Source organism: Anomalospiza imberbis, chromosome 2 (assembly GCF_031753505.1).
Source record: "Anomalospiza imberbis isolate Cuckoo-Finch-1a 21T00152 chromosome 2, ASM3175350v1, whole genome shotgun sequence".
In the NCBI taxonomy this organism is placed as follows: domain Eukaryota; kingdom Metazoa; phylum Chordata; class Aves; order Passeriformes; family Viduidae; genus Anomalospiza; species Anomalospiza imberbis.
The window spans coordinates 63,202,753-63,226,201 of record NC_089682.1 but is presented as its reverse complement, the minus strand read 5'-3'; the positions used below and the strand labels follow the sequence as shown (position 1 = coordinate 63,226,201).

The window sequence follows — 23,449 nt, the reverse complement described above, 5'->3', positions numbered from 1 at the left end:
TTGTGAATCATGTCAAATGACTCTTTCTCAAGTTGAGAAATGATCCTATGTTTTGAAAAAATGAAAAAAATCCCACTACAAAATGGAAAGATTGCTGAGAGAGACATTTAAAATTTTAAACCTCTACAATTGTTTTCTATTAGCAATGAGCTGTAATATTCTTTACAGTTAACATTCCCTGTCTTGCATTTAAATTTAATGTTCTCATTTTTCAGTTCATCTTTTTATTTTATTGAAAGTACTTATGCTCAGAAACAGCTGTTCACCTCTCTAATAAAGTAGCTTCCAAGGAAGGACTGTTTTATTTTTTGTGTGTGTCTAGCTATGGATTTCACATAAATTGTACTTCATGCTTGTAAGAATGGATCCTCGAATCCTGTCTTTCTGAAAGGTCAGAGATACAGGGAGATTGACCTGGTGCCCTAAACCCCTTGGTCTGTAGCTAAGTCGCAGAACTTTGCAGTATTGAGGGCAATGGATTAGCATAAAATAATAGTTTTGGCAGATTACACTGGCCTTTTATTACATTGGCCCACAAGAGAGCTGCAGAGTGGCTTATTACAAGGATACACAGTGACAGGACAAGGGAGGAATGGCTTTTAAAGAGGGTATGTTTAGATTAGATATTACAAGGAAATTCTCTGCTGGGAGGGTGATAAGGCACCAGTTCCTCTGGGAATCTCTGGGAACAGATTCCCCAGAGAACGTGGAGATGCCTCATCCCTGGAAGTCTTCAAGGCCAGTTTGGATGGAGCTATGAGGAACCTTATGTAGTGAGTGGCATCCCTGCCCATGGCAGGGAGGTTGGAAGTAGATGGTCCCATCCAACCCAAACCATTTTATGATTCTCTTCTATGATTGTATGATTAATAGCTCAGTTTTGGAATTTTATACATAATTATTTTGTGTGATTTGAATTTCCACATTTACTGTCCCTACTGAACTCCCTATTAATTCTCAAATACTAAGGTTGGCCTTTTCTTAAAACTCTTATGGGGCAGATTTCTCTTACAGGGAGAGGGAAATTTGCTCTCTAATAAAATTCCATATCCAGATTTTACCATTTTAACACCTTATTGTCTACCAGAAACTAAGGGTTCAGAGATACAACAAAACAAATTTCACTTTAGAACACACTTTCTATGGGATCTTGGAACTCAAAAATCTTTTTCATTTGTCTGATCTGAATTATCAAGTACAAAACTTAAAGAAGTTGATGCTTAAGATATCTGCAACAAAAAACATCTGAGTAGCAACAGCAAGGTTGATTTCAATTTTGGAATTCTTGTTAGCAAGTTATCAGGATACTCTTTGACCCTGAAGAAAGAAACCGAAGGCTCAGTAGAAACTGGCTACCTAGACTTCCTCAACAAAGAAGTCAATGTTGGATGAGATCTATCTAAATTTAAGTTAGTCTTAAAGCAACATTGCCAATCTATCTGAAGTACTGTACTGGTTTCCTTCTAAAAGCCTCAGAGTAAAGACATGGGTGCTGTCTCATAGCTCACAGTATGATTCCTCATGGATGAGCTGGACTATCTCAAAAATCAGGTGATCTTGTCCCAAACTTGTTTCAGGTAGAGAAGTAAGTGCATTCTACTACTCTAACTGGTGAATCTGTGCCTCCAAATATTCTAAAATGATGTCCTACAGGTGGTTGCTCAGAACTGATTTGACTGACAAGCAGCCAGTTTTCAAAATAAATATTTTGATGTGTATTTACTGAAGGCTAGTAAAAATCCTTGGATATAAGTGAACTATTCAAGCTGTTCCCACTTCTTAGAAGTGAAATTAATTGTGGAATCACTTAATTAAATGAGGAGAACTCGGAAAAAATGTGGGGCAATCTCAAGGATTTTAAAGTGATCTTTGATTATGAAACTTAAATTGTTGCAATGTGAATATTAATCTCAGTTTACAAGTAGCCAACTTCAGGTTAAATGGGAAGTTAAACACAAGAAAGAAATACCCTAATCTGTATTTACCATGGGAATTTTAGTGCCTAAGACTCTGACTATAGAAATAATTCTGAAAAGCCTGCTGATAACCTATGTTTCAGAATATGACAGTCTGGATTTTTGGAGTATTTTCTTGAGCTGCATTTTCCATACTTCTTTAAAAAATGTCTCAGTTTTTGGAGTAACCAGCAGTTTTCTAGAACTCTTGAGATGCATTCAATGATTCAGAAATACGTACAGATCAGAAAGATAGCTTCCAAAATGGGTACTTTACATGATATTTTTTTTTTAATGTAACATAGATGATTTGCTTTTTCCAGACACTTGCCACATCACAAGGCAATATACTAGAAAATAAGGATCTGATTGAATCTTTGAATCAAACTAAAGCAAGCAGTGCACTCATTCAAGAATCACTGGCTGAATCTTTCAGACTTCAGAGTTTCCTTGATAAGGTAGAAGAATATTTTAATCTTTAAAATACTGTTTTTCTCCTGCTAAAAATACTAATCTTTTATCTAGAGAAGATACATGCATCCATGGACATATAGGATGAGTAACATTATGTTAATTCTTTTTGGGTAAATGATATTTTGGATATGTAAGTACATGCAGTATTTTTAGTAATTAAAATGCTTTATTTTCTTATGCTGAGTAGTTACACAATTTAAAGTCTGCCGGTTGGAATTAAAGGAATTTGGGCAAGTAATGGGTTTTGATTTTATTTTTGCCATCCACTATTGCAAACATTATAGTTCATATAGGTGTTTTTTGCTTAATATGTCCCTTGCTATTGGAAGAGTTTAGATCATTGCTGATGCTATTCATCTGACATCCTGTTTTTGTGACAGATTGCAGAGTTTCTTCTGTGTTCTATTTGTTTAGTTTAACATTTCCCATTGAATTTTGGGATGTGTTCTGTGGTGGGAAAAGACCTTAGTGCCCTAGGGATTATTTTCCAACATATTCTTCATAATTTAAAGGATTTTTTGATAACATTTTTTTATTCCAATTTTGATATCTCAATACAGTGTTGAAGTCTGGAGTGGTGATCCCTCAATTTGAAGGCATGGAAAGGATTCGTTTTTCTAAATCAGTGGGAGTCATAGGAATGTTTTCTTGGTGGGCTGAATAAATGTTTATGCAATAAACAATAGGTGGCAGTAATGCACCTGGCTTTTTTATGTGTGTGTTGTTTTTCTCCACAGGAGAGGAATGCCTATCTCCCTTTGGCTGAGAGTGCTAGCAAGATGTACTTCATTATCTCTGACTTGTCCAAAATTAATAATATGTACCGCTTTAGTTTGGCGGCGTTCCTGCGACTTTTCCAAAGGGCTCTGCAAAACAAGCAGGTATTTGCTCTTCTCATGAAGCTGCTAATGCTGCAGAAGAGTCCATCTGCTTTGATCCTTAGAATTTATGAGTCACTCTGGACATTTTTAAAAAAGCTTAGAATAACTGATGATGAAGTGTATAATAAGTAGCAATGCTGATGTGTTGTGCTTTAGACATTCAGCATAGAGGCATGTGGACTTCTAAATTATTTTGTATATAAATCACAGAATTTCTTTACCATCTGAAAGCAAAGTAACTCTTAGTGATTTCAGTTTTGTTCTTTGTCTATGGTGAATTGGGAAAACAAAGGCTGATTATAACTTTACTGAAGGCTTTATTTAAATAAATTAATTATTAAAATGCTAATAAAGCTAATTTTATCAACAAGGGGTAGCATAAGAAAATACCTATGTTTCTACATGGTTCATTTACCTGAAGGAAGGTCATAACTTTATCTACTTTTTTACAGTTTGTAAGCATGCCTGCAACCTGTCCTGTTCAAAATGTAATTTTTAGCCTTCCATATTCTTAGGCCAGTATATTATTATTGAAGCAAATAATGGATTTATCCCTTGTCACTCACTCTTTAGATCTAAGTACCCACACTGAATAATAGTGCATTTTCTTTTTATTAAGCATGTCCAAAATTCTTCATATTTTTATTTCTTTTTACTTAGAAAGTCATTTACCAGCCTTTCATCGTGTTTCCTCTGTATTCCCCTTTATTCTGACATTTGTGATTACAGCTCTCCTTCAGCTCTAGTCATTACTAGGAACATTGTTCTGACTATGAGAACTGGCCTTCTTTGAAGTTCTTTTCACAGAAAGATGTGACTTCACTTCTTTTCCACAACATGATGTTTTAACTTCTTGTTCCTACTCTCATACTCCTTCATAATTTTTTTCTTCCTGCCTATTAATGTTAGCTATTTAAAGCTCAGCTTCTGGTTTTGCCTTTGCTTGCTTTCTTGCTTTCTTTTTTCCTTCTCCTCTATTTGGTTCTTCATGCCAAGTGGTGTATTAGAGGTGGGAAATGTATTAGGCAAATCGGTTATCCAACTGCCCTTCTTAAACTCATCTCTTCAAATTCCAGCATGGTAGAAAGGAAGTCATACTACCTGTAACACACTTCCTACCCCTTGGTCCCTTTCTTATTTTTCCTATCAAATTTTTTCCTGTTAGAATTAGTCTTTCAATCTATGAGATTTGAAGGACAGATTTGTACAGTTACTGTTTTCTACAATGTTCATTTCAGTTGGGCTAAATGTCATGGTTTGACACTGGCGCAATGCCAGCGCCCCCATGAAAATACACCTTCCCAAATAAGTGCTGTGAGATGTGATCAGGAACAGAGCAGAGCAGGCCCAAGCTTAAAACAAAGGAAAAAAAGAACTTTATTAAGCTACTACTACTATAATGAAAGACACACAGAATTAGGAATAAAAACCCTCCAAAACACTCCTTCTTCCCCCCCAGTTTCCACCAAAACACAGTGAGACACCACACGGGATTCCTGATCAAGTTGCCACCCTTCAAATAATCAATACTCAGTCCATCAAGGGAAAAAGGAGTCTCTCTTGCACCCTAGACCCTCCAGGAAACACAGTTGCCACCTCCTGTCTTTCCACGTCACACATGGCACTGCCCAGAGAAAATCTGCCAGTGTGACACTCTCCTTTCCGTGTCACAGTGCTTTCACCACCGTGCATGGACAGACTGCCCATAGGGCCCTTTTAAGGATGCTTTGCCATGGACCTAAAAAACAACAGTTCAGTTTTTTATTTTGGGACCATTTCCACCCATTTTCTTCCTTCCCTGGGGCCAAGGGTCCAGCAGCTTCTCCTTTTTTGGGACAACAGTCCCTCCTGTTTCCTCCTCCCCTGGGGCCGAGGGTCTCAAGAACAGAGATCATCTACTTCCTGAAGACAAAGGGCATCACCACACCCTCCTCAACTCTTCTCTGTTCACTCTATTCCTGTGCTTGCAGTCGCTGAAACAGGTCTCTTGGCTCACCATTGCATCCCCTTAAAAATGTAGTCTCTGTTGCAAGAGGAATTGGTTCAGTTTATGGCTAACAAGAAAATCCAGCCACAAGCCACTCCATCATCTCCTCCCACCTAAAAATTTCTTCTTCTAACATCTCAGGTCCCAAACTGTCTGTCTTCTCCTTCAATTTGAGGAGGAGTCACATTTTACAAAGCCTTCATTTCCCAGGAAAGGGCTAATAGTTTCGGACTCCCCAGGCAGCTGAAATCTCTGCCCAGAACTCCAACTCCTAAGGCTGGGCACCTTCACCCCCACCTTCTCCTTCTCCTCTGCTGGCAAATTCCAGGTGCCGTCAGGCTCTCTGTCTCTTTCCCTCTGGGGGTGGTGGAGGGGGAACAAAGCCATCTCAGTTTCTCTCCACCCTTCCGTCCACAGGGGCTGGCCTGGTTCCAGTCCTTCAGCCCCTGGGCCACCTCTCTCAGGCCATATGGCTTCCCCTCCCCCACCCAGCCCGTGGCTGGGCAGGGGAGAGTCTGCACTCTCCAACAACTGGGACTAAAGAGAGAGTTCCCCTGGGAGTTCTTGCTTTTAGCCCCCTGTGTTCTCAGATTCGTGTCCATGCCTTCAGTGGTCACTCCAGGTGCCAATATCCAAATCTGACCACTGATTGGTTTGACCCCAGCTTCCTGAGAAACTTCACTTCCATGTCAAACCACTACACCAAATTTGACTAGAAGTTTAATAACTACACTTAAGATCAACATTCTTGGTTGGTAGTATTAAACATAGTAATTCAATTAATAAGCAGTTTTTTATCAAGGGAAAACAATGAGATTTCAATGATATTAATGTTAGGAGAAGGAAATGTACTCTCATTCTCAATGTATTTCACCTTCTACACAAAGTATATCAGGTTCGTAGTTAAAATATTCAATGCCAAAATACTTATTTCTTAATACTTCAGCATGAATTTCACATTTAATCATTGATAGCTGCAGATGAACTTAATTTGTTTTTAGATCTAGTGTCACGTAGAGTCCAGATTATTTGTGTCATTTTGATGAAATTTATAAAGTATGGGGAAAGTTTTTTACTTCCACAGGAATTTTTGAAATCTGTAATTTCTTTTTTAGGATTCAGTTAACACTGAGGAAAGAATCAAGTTGCTTATTGGCTCATTAAAACATACAGTGTATGAATACGTTTGTCGTTGTTTGTTTAAGGTAAGATTGTATTTTTTTGGCTTTTATACAGTGCACTGGGTTTGAAAGTATTCTTTCAGCAGCTCACACTTGATCTATTTCAAATAATCAGTATTGTGTAATAGATGCAAAACATTACACTATCAATAATTAACATGCTAAATGCAGACTTAAAATCAGTGTATGACCAAATTAATATTGCTGATGCACATTTCTCCACAGAGCTCTACCTCTTTGCCTCATTCTGGCTTCAGAGTCAGTCATGGGCTTCACAGTCTTCTGAGCAGTCATTTTGTGTTCGCTTTTATTTCTTGCATTCCTAAATATAAGGTTTTGTGTGATTATTTGGGAGTTTTTTGTATTTTGGTTTGTTTTTTTTTTAAAGGAAACAGAAGTGGGTTTTTTAGGTTGATGTTTGGACTTGGTTATCTTAAAGTTCTCTTCCAGCCTAGATGATTATATGTTTCTAAAAGTCCTATATTGTGATATTCTCCTTTTTATTTTTATGGCCTGTCTCAAAGGTCTGCCTGCTTACCTTGTTTGTTTCTGTCTGCTCCTTGTTCTTCTTCCAAAAAATGTTCTTAGTGTAGTTCTTCTTTATTTCAGTCAGGTGTCTTTTCACTTCTTCCTTTCTTACTGAAAACCTAGGGAAGCTATACCTTTCATTTTCAGTTTTACTTTTTACTTTCACATGAAACTGTCATAACAAGAGGTGTTTGTCTAAAAGTACCAGGCTGAAGAAAGCACAGTAGATCTGCGTATATGGTTCAAGCAGTACAAATAACAAGTCTGTAGTTTGATCTGTGAGAATGGAGAGATCTTGAAAATTTTACACCACCTCCTACTCCTGTCTCCCAATCTAGCATTGCTACATTGAGGACCCAGGGGCAGCAGCTCTTTCTAAGGGGTTTTGATTATTGAAGTCCAAGTGGATTCTCATGAAATAGTCTCATAATAATTAATATTTGTCTTTGAAGTTGTAAGTATGTGAAGGCTTCCACTAAGTCATTATACCTTGTGAATATGGAAGGCAGCAATTTTTATGTGTAAGAAAAGAGTAGAGAGTTCAAATGCAAGGCAGAGAAGAGATTTCTAGTAGGAAAGATTTTAAGTGTGATCAAACTGGAGTTTAGGAAATACTGAAAATGTGTTACCTGTGTAGCTTCAAACTAATGGTCCATCCAGTTTACTATTGTGTTCTAATCATAGAGAGAACAAATAAACTCTTCACGCCATCCACAATTCACTGCTAATTCTTCCTTTTACCCATGAAAATTTTTAAAGATTGCTGTGACACTGGGGCTTTACTAGTGTCTTCATAAATGGTATCGCTGATACGGGTTCATACCCTTTGAAACATGTTGGAATCAAGAAAAAGGATTTTGTCAGTCTGTGGTTATTATTTATGTGTACATAGCGTTTGTGAATGCTGCTAAATGAAGTGGTGCCAAAAAATTTACCTGAGCACTCGAACTGGCCCATCTTTCCTCTTAATTTGTCAAAGCAGTTTTGGTCTGGGCGTCTTAGCATTCTTCCTAACATTTCTCGTTCAAATTTTGGATACTAGATCATCCAGGGAGCATCCTAATATGCAGTTGTGATATGGATTTGCTTGCAGACCTTGTCTGAGAAGATGAAAAAGTTAAATGGTGTGGTTTGTTCTCAATGTCATATGATGTTCATATTTATCAATAAAACGAGAACTTCAGTGCCTTGCAAAACTTGATTCTAATTCCTAGTAGAGGCCTCTTTGCCCTCCACTCCACAGCCCATTTTAAGTTAGTTTTTTTCTCTAACTTACAAAGGGATGTAGCATTTTTTCATTAGGATATATGTCACTAAGTCATTACTATGGAATTGGAGGTGATTTTTTAAAGAAATGTTACTTATAAAAAAGAACCAGAAATAGGATTTTTCCTGAATCTATAAATACATTTTTACTGCTTTTATTTCAGGCTGATCAGCTAATGTTTGCTCTACATTTTGTACGAGGAATGCACCCTGAGCTTTTTCAAGAGAATGTAAGTGCTAAAGAAGAAAATCCCCAAGTATTTTACTCAATACGAAGAGTAAATAAGTAGATAAAAAGTTTTTGTTGATAAGTGTAGGACTTAGTTGTCTGTAGCATAGTCAAATTAACTCTATAAAGTCTGCCTGCAGTGAAACAGTATGTGTAATTCACTTAATACAATTGCTTAAACGTGGCTGATTATCCAGAGTCAAGACACATTTAGTTATCTAAAGTACCACTACAGAATGGAGAGACAAAACTATGGCTTTCTGTACTAGGCGCTGGAGACCAGAAGGGACATCAAATGATAGTAGATGTCAGTTCAATAGAGGAGAGTCCATTATAGAGGTAAAGATAAAAATCAGATAATACATTTGAAGGAAGTAATGAAACTTGATTATATGAAATATGTAATCTTAAGGTACAAGGTTCAAAAAAAGTTGTTTGGAACCCTCCAATGAAGGAGTAGTTTCATTGTAGACATATGGATTGACAAAGTGAAATCCTTTCAGCAATGATGTGGCCTCATAAAAATAAATCCTTTCAGTCTTTCAGCAATGATGTGACCTCATGAAAATAACTCATCTTGTTAGCAGAAGTATATCCTGGCTGCTCTTCATTATCCAAAGTTCACTATTTGATGTTTCTTATTTTATTTGAGCTTCTGAAAATACCTTACTTTATCTTTCTTGAGTTTCTAAAGTCATGAAGGCAGCAACCTGCAAACAGTTTTCTGACTAAATTAAATCCCAGCTTCTTAAGTGTTTGTAAAGTACAGCCCTATGTGTTGGTTTCTATTGTTTAGCATGCATTTCCATCAGCTATTAGAGCTCTTAGACAGTATAATCTAAGTTATATATATAATGCATATTTCTACAGTATCTGAATACTCAAGAGAGAAAACAGGCAAATAATATCAATAATTTTTTTACTTCTCTGAAAGGTAAAAGTTATTTTTGTTAAATTGTTAAGAGAAAAGTGCTTGTACAAAATATTTAGTGAAGAAACTGAAGCTGAAGTGGTTATTCTTTTAAAATTATTTTTTCTAAAACTTTTAATGTGGTGAGACTAGGAGTTGCTTAATATGCTGCTAGAGAATTTAATATTCTAAGTCCCTGTCCCAAAATAATTTAACCTTCTGCACTTAATTTTTTTCCATAGCAATATGAAATTTATAGTACAACTTCAACAATATACTATAGAATGCCTTGGTTCTTAGCAGGGACATTCTCTTTCTGAATCAATATGTATAGATTTTTCTGAAGTAGTTTTATATTCCCTATATATTGTACTTCTTCTTTTCTTCATAAGAATATTGCACAAACCAAAAAATACTCCATGCATTTGTATGTGCACTAGCATCTTCTTTGTAACTGGGAGATGAGCATCAGTTGAATGCAACTGAAAGAGGGAGTTCTTTCAATACTCAGTGAGACTGATGGGTGCAAACAACTATGCTGGGGTTGGTATCAACAGTATTTCTCTTAGTCAATTGACTTTTAAATTTCTCATGTTACTATTCTCTTTAATAAAAAAAAAATCTTCATCCCAGAATATAGATAGTATTTATGCAAAATTTCAGTACTTATTGAGAATTTTTGGTCTGTTTCTTGCCGCTTCCAAATACAGGATTATGTAATTTCTTGTGGTTTTAAATACTTTTCTAAATGATTTAAAATTGTCTTCCTGGATACATATACGAAGTCTAAAAGTTTTAATCATACGTAAATTCAATCATGCTTTCTATAGTTACCTGTTCTGTGTAGGCTGCTTATACCCCACCAGGCAGGATATGTGTCCTTGCTGGGCGCATTTGCTGCCTCCTGATAGTCTGTAGAGGGGCACTCTGGGTAGGAACTGTGGGTGCTGAGAAAGTATCGAACTTCCCCTTTGCTTCTTTTTCTTATAAAGCACTGCAGCCACTTAGCTTAGATTCTGCAAAATGAATTACATTCTGGTAGCATCACTTAGCATTTAAAAAATGTCTTGGAACTCTTTCAGAATTTAGTGTATAATTTGTTTCTCCTCCTGCTCTGCCTACATGCTAGTACATATTAATCTTAGTTCTTAAAGGTGTCTTGTGACTTATCTGAGTTGTTCATTTATTCCACACAGGAATGGGAGACTTTTACAGGTGTGATCATTGGAGACACCATCAGAAAATCAGTAAGCTACATTTATTTTCATATTTTGAAATAAGGAGCACTTACTTTAATCCTGAAAAGTTAAAGTTTTATTCTTACTATGTTGTTTAATTAATTGTATTCATACAGTAAATAAAAAAGCAACTTTTCACGTAGTAATATAAAGATATACATTTATTAAAGATTTTTTTAACATGGCAAATAGTTTTTTAATTTGAATAACTTTTTGCCTTTGTTGTGTATTTTCTTTTATTTTTTTCTGTGACCAGGATGGCAATTTGAAATTGTATGTTTGAGGCAGTTTTCAGCCCTCTTCTGTAACTAAAATTAGTATTTCTGAATCACTCCTTCTCCCAGAGTCATGTATGAGTTGTACTTTTTATACTTTTTCTCAGGCAGCCAGTTACTAAAATGATCCTTGAAATCCAGTTTCTCTAGCCATTAGATGGCTCATCTACAGGCTTTGCATTTCAGTGTGACTGCAGAAGTCCCCCTTCATCTGTCTGGAGTCATTGTAATTCAATTAAATGTCTGTGAACTGAGTGATTAACAAGTATTTGTTGCTGTCCTGTCAGCCATTTTCAAAGAATCTGTGATCTGATTGTATAATGGAATTTAATACCAGTCTTACCTTTACCCTACGCTGCAACTACCTAAGGCACAATCCATAGGTTTAGGAAAGACTGTGCTTGTGTGCCCTTCAGCCCAAATAGAATGCATACTGCAGACCCATGTCAAATTTATTCCTACAATCACTTCCAAATTTCCTAGTTTTGTTCTTTCTCAGACTTTGTAATTCATGGCTGAGATACCCTTTCACAAGAAAGCTTCTGTTTTTCTCTGCTGAGCATTTGAGATTACTCTTGAAGTTGCTCACTCCTTGAGAGGTCCAAATACATTTCCATGCAGAGACTCCTCAGACTGGTTAATGTGTACTGTAAGATCTTTTAATAACAGATGATATAGTGAATACAGAAAATCCACTGGAGCTTAAGCAGTGCTGTTGATCCTTAGAACTTCCTCTATGCCAAATATCTAATGAGCAGAAAAATAGAGCTGTGGCCAAATTACCAGTGCAGAGATGTTCAGAAATGATGTTTTGCTCTTTGTGTGAAGAACCATCTTTATCATTGCAAATATGTGCAATTGAGTTGTTTTTGAAGACAGTTTTTCAGAGTTCCTATGCAGATAGCCAATCATTTTTGTCACTTGTTTTTAGTAAAAAATTGCTTAGAATTGAGTGTGTCATAAGGATGCTCTAAATGGGTAAACTAATTCCAGGCTCAAGTAGCTAAGCAAGTGTTATTGTGAACAGTATGTCTCATATTTAAATATTTTGGTAGCTTTTTTGTTATGCCATTTATGAACTTTGCAAAAGACCACAGAAAGATTGCTGTTATGAATGTTTTTATTAAAAAACATGGGTTTCACAACCTTATTACTGAATATAGTGTTTCATAAAAGATTGTGTAACTTACATTTGTGATATAACTTGCTTTCGTAAGGATTCACAAAGAAGTGCTCGTGACCAGGTTCCCTCTTGGATAGAACAGGACCGAGTCTGGGCAGTAGCATCTTTGAAGGTATACATTGTGTGGACTCTTGAATTTAAATTTAAAGAACTTTGGTTTTGGCAGATAATAATTTGGACTTGAATACTCAGATAAGTATTTGTCAGATCAAAAGATTTTGTTGTTTTAAGCTGTTTATTCTATCTTCCAGAAACCCTGGCTTAACATCTTTATTTTAATCTCATTTTTTCTGAGCCTTTTTCATGAACATTTCTACCCCATCTATAATGAATTTCAATGCATGTGAGTGAACCTGTCATCTTACTGTGATTAGAAAATACTGCAAATCTATCCAAGTTCTTCAAATTATATAGATAGGATGATAGAAGAAAAATTACAAACAATATTTAGTTATATTCCGATTTCACTAGTGTAATGACTTTGAAAAATCACTTCATATTGTATTAAAAGCCATAAACTGTTAATTTAGAAATTAATATTCTCCTCATCAGATTTCTCTGTACATCGTTATAAGTGTTTTAGAGTTTGTGATTGCTCAGACTGAACTAAAACAAAAACTTTTTCTTACATTGGACAATGTTGAAGTTCTCTGATCCTGAAGGGAACTAAAGGAAAATATTAGTCCTGAAATTCTGTCTTAGCCTCTTCTCCTCCTTCATGTAGCTCAGCAGCAAGGAAAAAAAACTTGACTGCTCTTTGGCAAGGACTTTTTTTTGCTAAACCCAGAGTTCACTATTTAATTTCTCTTTAACCAGGAATCAGGAACAATCACAATAATGGTGTGGCAAGCATAATAGTTAGAGATTTAAACAAACAAACAAACAGAAAATGAGTAACTGAGTGAATCAGTAGCATGCAATGATAGCAAGCCATTACTGATACCAGATAGCAGATCATCATTAGAGGAAAGGACTTAAAGGTAAAGCCCAAAATTTAAAATCAAAGAACCTTAAAGTTTAAAACTAAAATTATAGTGCAAATATAGAGTTAGTCTTTCCAGTGAATAGGTAAACAACTGGTTAATTTTAAAGTGTACTGTTGTCTTCTCTAACTCCAAGGATAAAATAGCATTTTGTGATTTGCACAGCAGTGGTCATTGTGATACTTGGAAATATATTAAAATATACAATGCCCAAAGTGCTATTCTTCTTTATAGTTAAACCTACACTATTTGTTTTGTAGGTTTCTCTCCCAGGTCTCTATCAGACACTTTGCTTTGAAGATGAAAGTCTGTGGCGCACTTTTTCTCAGAGCTCTGTATGTGAACAAGACTTTCCATCTCCTGTTGGAAAAAGAATTTCCTTGTTTCAGCAGGTAATCTTTCCATTCATAATATTAATTATGAGTTCAGCAGTGAAAGTAAATTTTACATCCAGGCTTGGTTGAATTTAAGCAGTGACAATATCTACACTGTCCTGCAGTTTAACTCGTTTTTTTAATCTAAGAATTATATATTTTTTTTACTATAGCGCATATTATTACTCTGTTATCTGAGTCTTTTTAGTGTTGATATATTAGCTGCAACTGAGTATACTCTTCAAGGTAACAAGTTCTTTAGAAATATGCACAGAATTAATTTAATTAATAGGTATTAAAATTCTTTCATGGGTGTGTTGTTACTGCTGGATGTGTCAGCTTGTTGAGCATCTTACTTCACTGAATGTGCAAACTCACACATCTGACACAAAATGCAGTAGCAGCCTCTGCTTTTCTATAATAGAAGAAATGAAAAATGACTTCTGAAAACCTGGTGATAAAGAAGACACCAAGAATATGGAAAAGTCAGGTACCTTTCTCAGTCTGAGGGTTGCTTTCCACTGGAAAAGAAATATATAACCACTTTTGTGTTTATGGAAAAAAAGATGTTGTTATTTATTTTCAAATGATGCTGTGATTTTTCTTTTGAAGTTACTTTACATGAAAACATCCAGAGAAAGGATGGGGTGTTAGACAATGTAGTTCCATGTTGATTGGCTCTTAGAGCTATTGTCAATTTGGAGTTTTTTGTGGAGGAGGAGAATTTCTGAAATAGCATGCATGCAATTTAGGAAGAAACCGTTTTGGAAAGGAATTTGTCAGAGTCATATTTGATTCAATGCTGAAGACCACTTGTTATGTGTGCAGTGTGTTGTCAGAAAATGTCTGCATTTATAGGAAAGTAAATCTGGAATGATCAGTGCATCTTTTTCCTTGTACAGAATTATTAAGAATGTTCTGTTTATGAAATATATTGAAACTACGTTGTTAGATTGATATGCCACTCATAAATTAGTTTGAACTGAAACTAGAAGTATTTCTGTTCCAAGTAGGACATTGCTACCTATATATGTGCTTAGAATTTAAATGCTAGTATAAAGCTAAATATGCTTACTGTCATTTTAGCTATCCACATAGCTACTTTTCTTCCAAAATACTGTAGAAAAGTTTGTAGCTTACAAGTAGACATTAGGTATAGATCTATCTTCTGATTCTATTCATAGAACAAGCTACTTACAAAAGAAAAATTACAGTCAATTATCTTGGAAAGGAATGATCAGATAGCTCTGTATATTCAGAGAAAATAACTTTGTTCTGAAGATAAATTCAAAGAATTCATCCTTCTTAGGAGAGTCTTGCATTTTAAATTATCATTATATACTTTTATCAACTCATCTCCCCTGAATATATTTTATTTTAAGGTACTTGTGGTCCAGGCTGTCAGACCAGACAGACTACAGAGTGCCATGGCTCTTTTTGCATGTAAAACCCTTGGTAAGTTAAATTTTCACCAGGGCATTTCTGCACAACAATTAAATAATTTTTTGTTGCCCTATGATTCTCTTTTATATTATAGTTCTTATGGAATTCCTAAGTTTTAGCATATGAAAATATGCTGTAAATGGTTTGCTGATTTTGTTCTTGTAAAATATTCTTCAAAGTGCTTTTAAAATAATTTGGTTTATTCTGCACAGTGATTGAAAATAGAATAAAAAGATCTATCAAATTCTTTTAATTAATTATTGAACACTGGAGTCATCAAGAAAGAAAGATACTTGGTTTTCTCGAAGTTTTACACTGCAGCACTCTTCTTAAGACTCAGATTTTCCATAAATATATTTTTATGTAATTTACCATTTAAAGACTGTTAGGTTTGATATTTTATAAGCTGAGTCTCAAAAGATTATTTCACGAATATCAGTCATTTTTGTAGAAGTCTTGGTCTGTAATACTTTTTAGTGTCTGTTTAAAAATACATATGATTTAGAGTGATTCAATGCTACGGTTGTCTATTTATTCTAGTCAGTCAGATTCCTCTCTCGTGTCTATTATATCCAAAGTTTGAAACCTGTATGCCAAATAATTTTAATATTGCAGTACAACACACAAAAACCTTCCTTCAGCTTTTAGCAGTTTTGAGTGTCTCATTGGGGTGGGCACTGTAAATTTTAAAAGTCACTTTATCTTACTCCCTTATGCTGTCTGTGGACATTATTTGTTGCTCAAATTGGCTCAATATCTGCCACCCAGACTGGGATTTTCAGCATTAAGGTACAGCTTCTCTGTCAAACATTATTAGTAGGTAGAGAGGGTACTTTGGTCATGGTGACACGGCCCATGCTGACAGTGTCCCTGCCTGCTGGACTCAAATGACAAGAGTGATCTGCAGTGTGTGTGGCTCAAAAACCAGCAGAGACCTGAATGCAGAGTAAATTTATTTGCTTGCTTACTGTCTTCCAAATCTTAATGTATTACATAAATTACTTGTGTTGGGACTGGTTCCTTGGAGGAATGCTGCACAAGGGAATGTTTTTGTTGAATGAAGCTACAGACTCACTAAGGAAGGCAGAATACCATTGACTCCATTCAGATTTTCAAAACCAGTAAGTCATTCACAAATCATCCACAGACTTTTCATGCGTATCAGTGAGATTGGCAAAATCTTGACTAGCACTTTCTAAGCAATTGTATGAATATTTTTTCATGTTTTTTTTTTCTGCCTTGTCTTTTTGAGTGTCCTTGCCCTGAAACAACTTAAACGAACTGTTTCACATAGTTCTAAAGGAAGCCATTAAGTTTCCGAGCTCATTTGGTGGTTTTCCTTAGAGAAAAGATGAATTCCAAAAGAGTTGTAATATCCTACAAGAAAGCCTTTAAATTCTATTTTATTCTGTTTTATAGACTTCATTTTCTTTTCTCAACTTTTACCTAAAATTTGAAATTTATGGATGAAGAGGGAGTAAAATAATTTCTTTTGAAGATAATATTCATAAGAATTTTCTCCAAATGTATTTTGTAACACCTGAAGCATGCTTATTTCTTTATTTTACATGCTCTACAGAAATGCACCATGTTATCAGCCTTTCAATACTTAAAGGGACCCACAAGAAAACTGGAGGTGGACTTTTTACAAGAGCATGTAGTAACAGGACAAAGGGGAATGACTTCAAACTGAAAGAGAGTAGATTTAGATTAGATATTAGGATGAAATTCTTTCCTGTGAGAGTAGTGAGGCACTGGAACAGATTGCCCAGAGAAGCTGTGGATGCCTCATCTCTGGCAGTGTTCAAGGCCAGGCTAGATGGGGCTCTGAGCAACTTGATCTTGTGGAAAGTGCTGCTTCCCATGGTGGCGTGTTGGAATGAGATGATCTTTGAGGTCCCAATACAAAGTGTTCCATGATTCTGTGGTACAAATGATACAGCTTTGTTCTATGTGCAACATACAATAGCTCAAGTCTGAAAATAGACTGCATCCTCAAGGAAGTGTGTATTGCATCTTTTAGTAGTTTTGGCATAGATGTCACTGATTTGGGCTCTTCTGTCTCACTGTATGTTGTGATTTCCTGTTGCACCCAATACTTCACTGGTTAAATGTTGGTCTAAAGATGCATGAAAATATGTGGTCAACACTATTTAATTTATGATACACTTATACATGTATCGATGCAACACATGTATAAATACCTTGCCTTTACTAGGTCAACATTCTAGACATTTAAGTTGTGTATTAAAACAAATAATAAATGTAAGTAATCATAGTACCAAGTCGAATAATTAAGGCTCTCAAGGCAGTAAGGAGAGAAGTTCTGCATGTGGACATAGACGCTGCAATTACTTTTAGTAAATAGCATATCTTCTCATTCCATTCCTCTCTTTTTGTTTTCCTCAAGACTACACTCTAAATAAAGACTGCAAATTATCAAGCTGGAAATCCAGAAATACTTTTCTTCTCGATGTGGGGGTGCCTTATACCTACCTGCATGTTGAAAGGATATTTCCTTCATTTTAAAACTGGTTTTGTGGTGTCTGCTGAACAGAACTCTTGACAGCCAGATGAACTCTAGAGTGGATAATGAAGCACTCCATCTTGTATAGTCACTTTATTTCCATAATAATTCTAATTATAGGAATAAAAGAATTATCTCCATCACCTCTGAATATGAAACGTCTGTATAAAGAGACACTGGAAATTGAGCCCATCTTGATAATAATTTCTCCTGGTGCTGATCCTTCTCAAGAACTACAGGAACTTGCCAGTGTTGAAAGAAATACTGAGTGCTACCATCAGGTCAGTCTTAGATAACTGTAGTGATTAAAAACCAAAATGTGTAAAATGTTGTAGTAATATCTGTTTTACTTTGTTTTCCAAGGAAGTTAGTAAGTAAAATTATTGTTTGGTGTCTGTGGTGTTTTGTTGTTCCCACCTGTCTTGACACTAACTTCTCATTCCACTGGCAAAATGGGATGGAGAAGAGACACAATTAGTCATGCTTACAGAAGCAGAATCCAAATAAGAGACATTCCTCCAGTGTGGAGAGGAAAAAATGAGAAGATGGATGGAAAAGAACAAAAGAGGCTAAGAGGCTGAAAATTGTTATACATTGCTGTTATACATTGTTATACATTTTATATATATATATATATATATATATATATATATATATATATATATATATAATGCTGCAGCAATATCTTTTTTAGTGTGGAGTAATTGAAACAAAGCCCACTAAAAACTAGACTTCATCATTTCCTCTGCTTATAGGATTTTCACATCTCTTTCTTCAATAGAAAACATGAATCAGGTGTTCAGTGTTTGTGAATACTTAGGTATTTAGTGAAATTCTGTAAAATATTTTGAGAAATTTTACATCCTTAAAGTTTTCCAAGAATATACTGGACAAAGGCCTTAGCTCCTGATTTAATCTTTCATACCTTGCCCTCCTTTGAGCAGGAGATTGGACTAGATACCTTCCAGGATCCATTCCAATTAAAATTATTATATGAATCAAGTGGTTTCCTAATATTCCTAATACACAGTACCAATATGCTTTATAACTTACTGAAAAATATTATTTCTTTTTGTCATTTGACATATTAAGGCGAGGGAAGTTGTTATCTAGCTGATAACTGGTTAGCATAGAAATGGAAAATGTCAAGTTTAATGTTGCTTTTAAATAGTCCTTGAAATTGTTCCTTTCCTGGAACATAAACTGATATATTTTTCCCATCAAACTGTAAATATTTGGATCCTACTGCTGTCTTATCTAGCTGTGAATATTGCACAATGCATATTTCTTACTCTGCCACATAGATTTTCATGTTTATCTCTAGATACCCTTTATATGTTGGACTTTCAAAATGTAGCATACTATGGTATTCAATTAAGGATCAGGACTCAAAGTTGAATCACCTGAAAGTTGTTACACTAATGAGAATATTTTTGTTATTTTTTCCTACACTTTCTCATGCAACTTGACTAGAACATAAAAGATAGAATTTTCTTCTCTGTTGATTTATTTCTCACATGGGATAAAGAACAGAGGGCTAAATTTGTGCTGTCTGCTACTATATTGCTAGTGACTTTCAGTTGTCTTCTTTTGGCTATTTTCAATTATTTTAAGACATTATACTCAGTTCTACTTAGTCAGAGAATCATAATGCCAAGACAAGACTTTTCACATTGGCTAAAACCTCTTTATTTTCGACTTGTTTGGTTCAGGGTTTTTTGTTATCTTTATCTTCCAAATAGATTGGAAGGTAGAACTAATATGTTACTATAAAAAGTGAAGAAAGTACTCCTAACTTCTAGTCAGAAGAAACTTAGTTCTCATTTCTCTCTTATTTTTGCAGTTCTGCAGTAATGCAGTTTAGTCATTGTTATTTAAATTAATTTTTGACTTCCCAGGGAATACAATCACTGTCACCAAGTGATGTATGTTTTTTTCCATTAAAAGACTAGGTAATGTTGTTTGTACAGAAACTGGATAGATAAGTTGCAAAGAAAAACTTGTTTTCCTTAATATTTTCCCTACTTTAGTAACTTATCACATCAGAGAAAATTCTGGTTGTCTTTAGCACTCTTTTTTTTAACGTATGTATCCTAACTTGAAAACACGATTTTGTATTTAATTGTTAAATGAGGTATGACAGATTCTTGATACAACTATGTCTGCCATTTCAGATTGCCATGGGCCAGGGCCAAGCTGACCTGGCTATTCAAACTTTAAGAGAATGTGCTCGGAATGGAGAATGGCTGTGTTTGAAGAACCTGCATCTCGTTACATCTTGGCTTCCTGTATTGGAGAAGGTGAGGGTAAATAGAGAAGATGATACAGGGAACCAGACAAAATTAGTATGCAACATTTTTGAAGCATTTCAGGCATTTCCATGGTGATGTCTAAAATTGCAGTTTAAAAATATACTTTTGTGGTTTTCTCATTCGTGAATAAGGTGAACTGCTTCAGATCTAAGCAGCTCCCTTCTTTGTGCGAGTGCTTTAATTTTCACACATTGTACAGTATTTCTACCACAATGAGTGAGCAAATGCTCCAGTTAGAACTTCTGGTATTTTATGGGATACTACACATGTTTTTTCATGAACTATGAATCTATGTATGCTTGAATTTAATTTTTTCCCTCCTTAGTTCTAGGACTTTCTTTTTAGTAGTTCTTTTTTTTTAAGCGCAGACTCAGGCTGAGTCACTAGGAGGTTTTTGCTAATTTGAAATTAAAATGTCTCATATTTTATAGAAACACACACTTATGGCATATGAAATCACTAACTTTCTAACTAAATTTGATCTTATATGATATACTTCTCATGTACATCACCACGAAATCCTTAAAACAAATAAAGTCAGAAGAAAATAATAGAATTCCTTCAACAGTTACTACAGTCTTAACTTTCCAGTTTTCAATGATTTTTGTAAAGCATGGTCCATGGATGTGAGCTTGGAGTGTGTCATTTGTCTAGAAGTAACCATGTGGCTGTACCTTCAGCATTCCTCTAATTCATTCTGAAAAAACAGAAAGGCAAAGCAAGATAACACTGATGTGTGTCATGTAGTCTGAACAAGGCAGTCAACAGTAATGAAATGTTTGTAAGCTCCTTGGTGAATTCAAAATTTCAGATCTTGTAAGTATCAAAATATGGATATGTGTCAGGAAGGTCTTATTCTTTTCACACAAACATAATACCGAATGTGTTAAACTTCTTGCTGAGCTTAATATAGACTAAGATTTGCTGATGTTTGACTCTGCACATTCGCTTTCCTGTTTTGCATACCATTAGCAGGTGGGAGGCTATGTAATTCTTACATTTAAACATCCTCTCAAGAGATTGCTGCATATTCATAAGTCAGTTCCATCCAGATACAGAAATTCTCACAGTCTTTGAATATGGACCCAAGTGTACCACAGTGAGGTAGATTGAAAACTGGCCTAATCGTGTTACTCAGAGTTACTTTCAGCATCAAAAAATCCAGTTGGATCCAGTCATCAGTGTTGTTCTCTAGGCATTGGTACTGTGACCAACATTGTTTAACATCCTGTGTAATTAGGTGAATAATGGAACAAAGTTCATCCTCAGCAAGTAGAGATTATAAGAAACCTGATGGAAATGACTGCTGTAACAGATGAGTGTACTTTCATTCAAAAGGACCTTGATAGACTGGAGAAGTAGGCTGACAAGAATCTTGTGAAGTTCAGCAAAGGGAAATGGCAAGTGCTTCCCATGAGAAGGAGTAATTCCAGCCACCCAAACAGTCTGGGGACAAACTGGCTGAAAAGCAGCTTGGCAGAAAAGATCTGGGAGTCCTGGTGGGTAAGAAGGGGACCATGAGCCAGCAAAATGACTTTGCAGCAAAGACCATTGGCATCCTGGGCATCCTGGGTTTTAGGCAGTGTTGCCAGCAGGTGGAGGGAGGTCATCCTTCCCCTCAGCACTGGTAAGACACACCTGGAGTTCTCTGTCCACTACTTGGCTAGCCAATGAAACAGGGACATGGGCTTACTGGAACCAGTTCAATAAAGGGCTGCAGAGGTCATGAAGGAACTGGAGCATGTATCATACAAAGAGAAACAGAGCGAACTGGGACTGTTCAGCTGGGGAAAGAGAAGGCTCGGGAGGAATCATAGTATTTTGTGTATTGGCTAATGGGAAAGAGTAAATGAGACTGAGTCAGAACCTTTTTGGTGGTATCCGATGACAGGACAAGAGGCCATGTGCATAAACTACAATAAAGGAAATACTATTTAAATATATGATGAAACTTATTTTAGTGGGAGGGTGGTCAATACCCAGAGAAGCTGCGGAGTCTCCATCCTTGTAGATCCTGAAAACCTGACTGGCTACAGATCTGGGCAACTTGTTTCTGGCTCTGCTTTGAGCACAGAGTTGGACTAGGCAGTCTGGTGGCTCCTTCCAAGCTTTACGATTCCACTGTACTATGTACCAGTTATAGTTGTCATTTTGCTTTAATAGCTGAACAAGTAATGTTTTTTCAGATTATTTTCTTTACTAAAAACACTGAAAACAAAGTGATAATGATTATGCTCTAGAGATTATCAGAATGAATGGCTTGTGAGAAAGTCTTTCAAGAGGTTTCTGAGCTATGTTTCTTCCAACACATACACAAAACTGTTGACTTTGTTCTGAAACCACTTGTCAGGCAAATTTGGTGTCTTTGATGACAAATGTGTGGTTTTCAACTGAGCATAAAGCACTAGCAGTGTGTTTCCATATATTCAGTAATCATATATTTTTGTGAAGCCTTTTTATTTGAAATAACTTTTGACAGTATTTCTCTTAGAACTCAATTTTCTAATCTTCAGTTTTCTGTGAATCATGATACATGAAGGGTTCATAGAACAAATACTTGAAGAAAAAGAAATTAATATAGCTATACTAGCATTGAAAGTCATTGAGATCTGTTGTTGATATGCAGCCCACATCATATGCAAGCCTTCATCATTTTTGATGTAGCCTTCTGGTGTTATTGTACTTAAAAGAAGTAAAGAACCACTCTATATTTTTATGTCCTGACTTTAGTATCTAAGAGGAAGGTGCAAATATTTTGACACAGCTAGGATGAACTTCAGATTTGAGCACAGCAATGATATAGAATGTGTGGAGATAAGATAAACCTAACTTTTTAAGATAAACCTAATTTTCTAATCCAGATTATTATAATTTTATAAATACGGTTCTATGCATAAAAAGCCCCAATCTCCTCAAAGCCTATTTCAATATATAACATCTCTTTAATAGGAACTGAATACATTACATCCTCAACCAAACTTTCGTCTTTGGCTTACTACGGAAGTTCATCCAAAGTTTACTCCGATTTTGCTTCAATCAAGTCTGAAAATAACTTATGAAGTAAGATCTGTTTAGAAAGCTTTTCTTAGATTCTCATATTGAATGAACCTTGATGTATAGTGAACTCTATGTTTAGATAGTATAAATGGTTTTACCTTATATTTCAGTTACATGTAATACAAAAAATACGAGTTTACCTTGAAAGATGATTTTTTCCTAGATGCTTTCGCAATGTAAGTATGAACTGAAAGTAAGTTTACATAGGAGAACTAGTTGTTCTGTTTTGTGCTCCAGAGTATTTTTTGCATTTAATCACTTTTTCTTAAAAACAAAAATCTACACAAGTGTTGTTACATGGATGGAAAACACAGAATTTCTCCTTGATGAATAACCTCATCTGAAGATCACAGAATCCCACTTGCTCTTTCTTATTTTCCTTTTTGGCTTTAGAGCTTTATATTCACTGGACTCTTTCAACAAAAAATGGCTCTCCTTCCATACAGCAGAACATAGAGTTAAAAGCCTTTACTCAAAATTGAGAGCTTTGCATTTGAAATGGCTTAGCTTAAGGAATAACTGGGACCATGTTCCTCCAACTGATTGGAAAGTAGTCTAATCATGAATGCACTTAAGCAGTGATGTCCAAAATGGAAATCATTAGTAGAAGTGCTCATAAGTCTTCCATTGATAATGGAGTGTGGAG

The 23,449-nt window shown here is 35.5% G+C and overlaps 1 protein-coding gene across 5 annotated transcripts in view; it reads left to right on the top strand.

Annotated features, from left to right (window-relative positions):
• The window catches only part of DYNC2H1 (dynein cytoplasmic 2 heavy chain 1), a 146,678-nt gene that overhangs the window by 64,221 nt on the left and 59,008 nt on the right, over positions 1-23,449 (top strand). For all 5 annotated transcript variants that reach the window (XM_068181417.1, XM_068181412.1, XM_068181413.1 and 2 more), the window contains 11 exons: positions 2,279-2,413; positions 3,167-3,310; positions 6,413-6,502; positions 8,437-8,502; positions 10,608-10,658; positions 12,142-12,219; positions 13,351-13,482; positions 14,847-14,919; positions 17,555-17,715; positions 19,609-19,734; positions 22,696-22,806. In XM_068181417.1, coding sequence (XP_068037518.1) covers positions 2,279-2,413; positions 3,167-3,310; positions 6,413-6,502; positions 8,437-8,502; positions 10,608-10,658; positions 12,142-12,219; positions 13,351-13,482; positions 14,847-14,919; positions 17,555-17,715; positions 19,609-19,734; positions 22,696-22,806 — 1,167 coding nt within the window. The remainder of the gene's footprint in view (positions 1-2,278; positions 2,414-3,166; positions 3,311-6,412; positions 6,503-8,436; positions 8,503-10,607; positions 10,659-12,141; positions 12,220-13,350; positions 13,483-14,846; positions 14,920-17,554; positions 17,716-19,608; positions 19,735-22,695; positions 22,807-23,449) is intronic.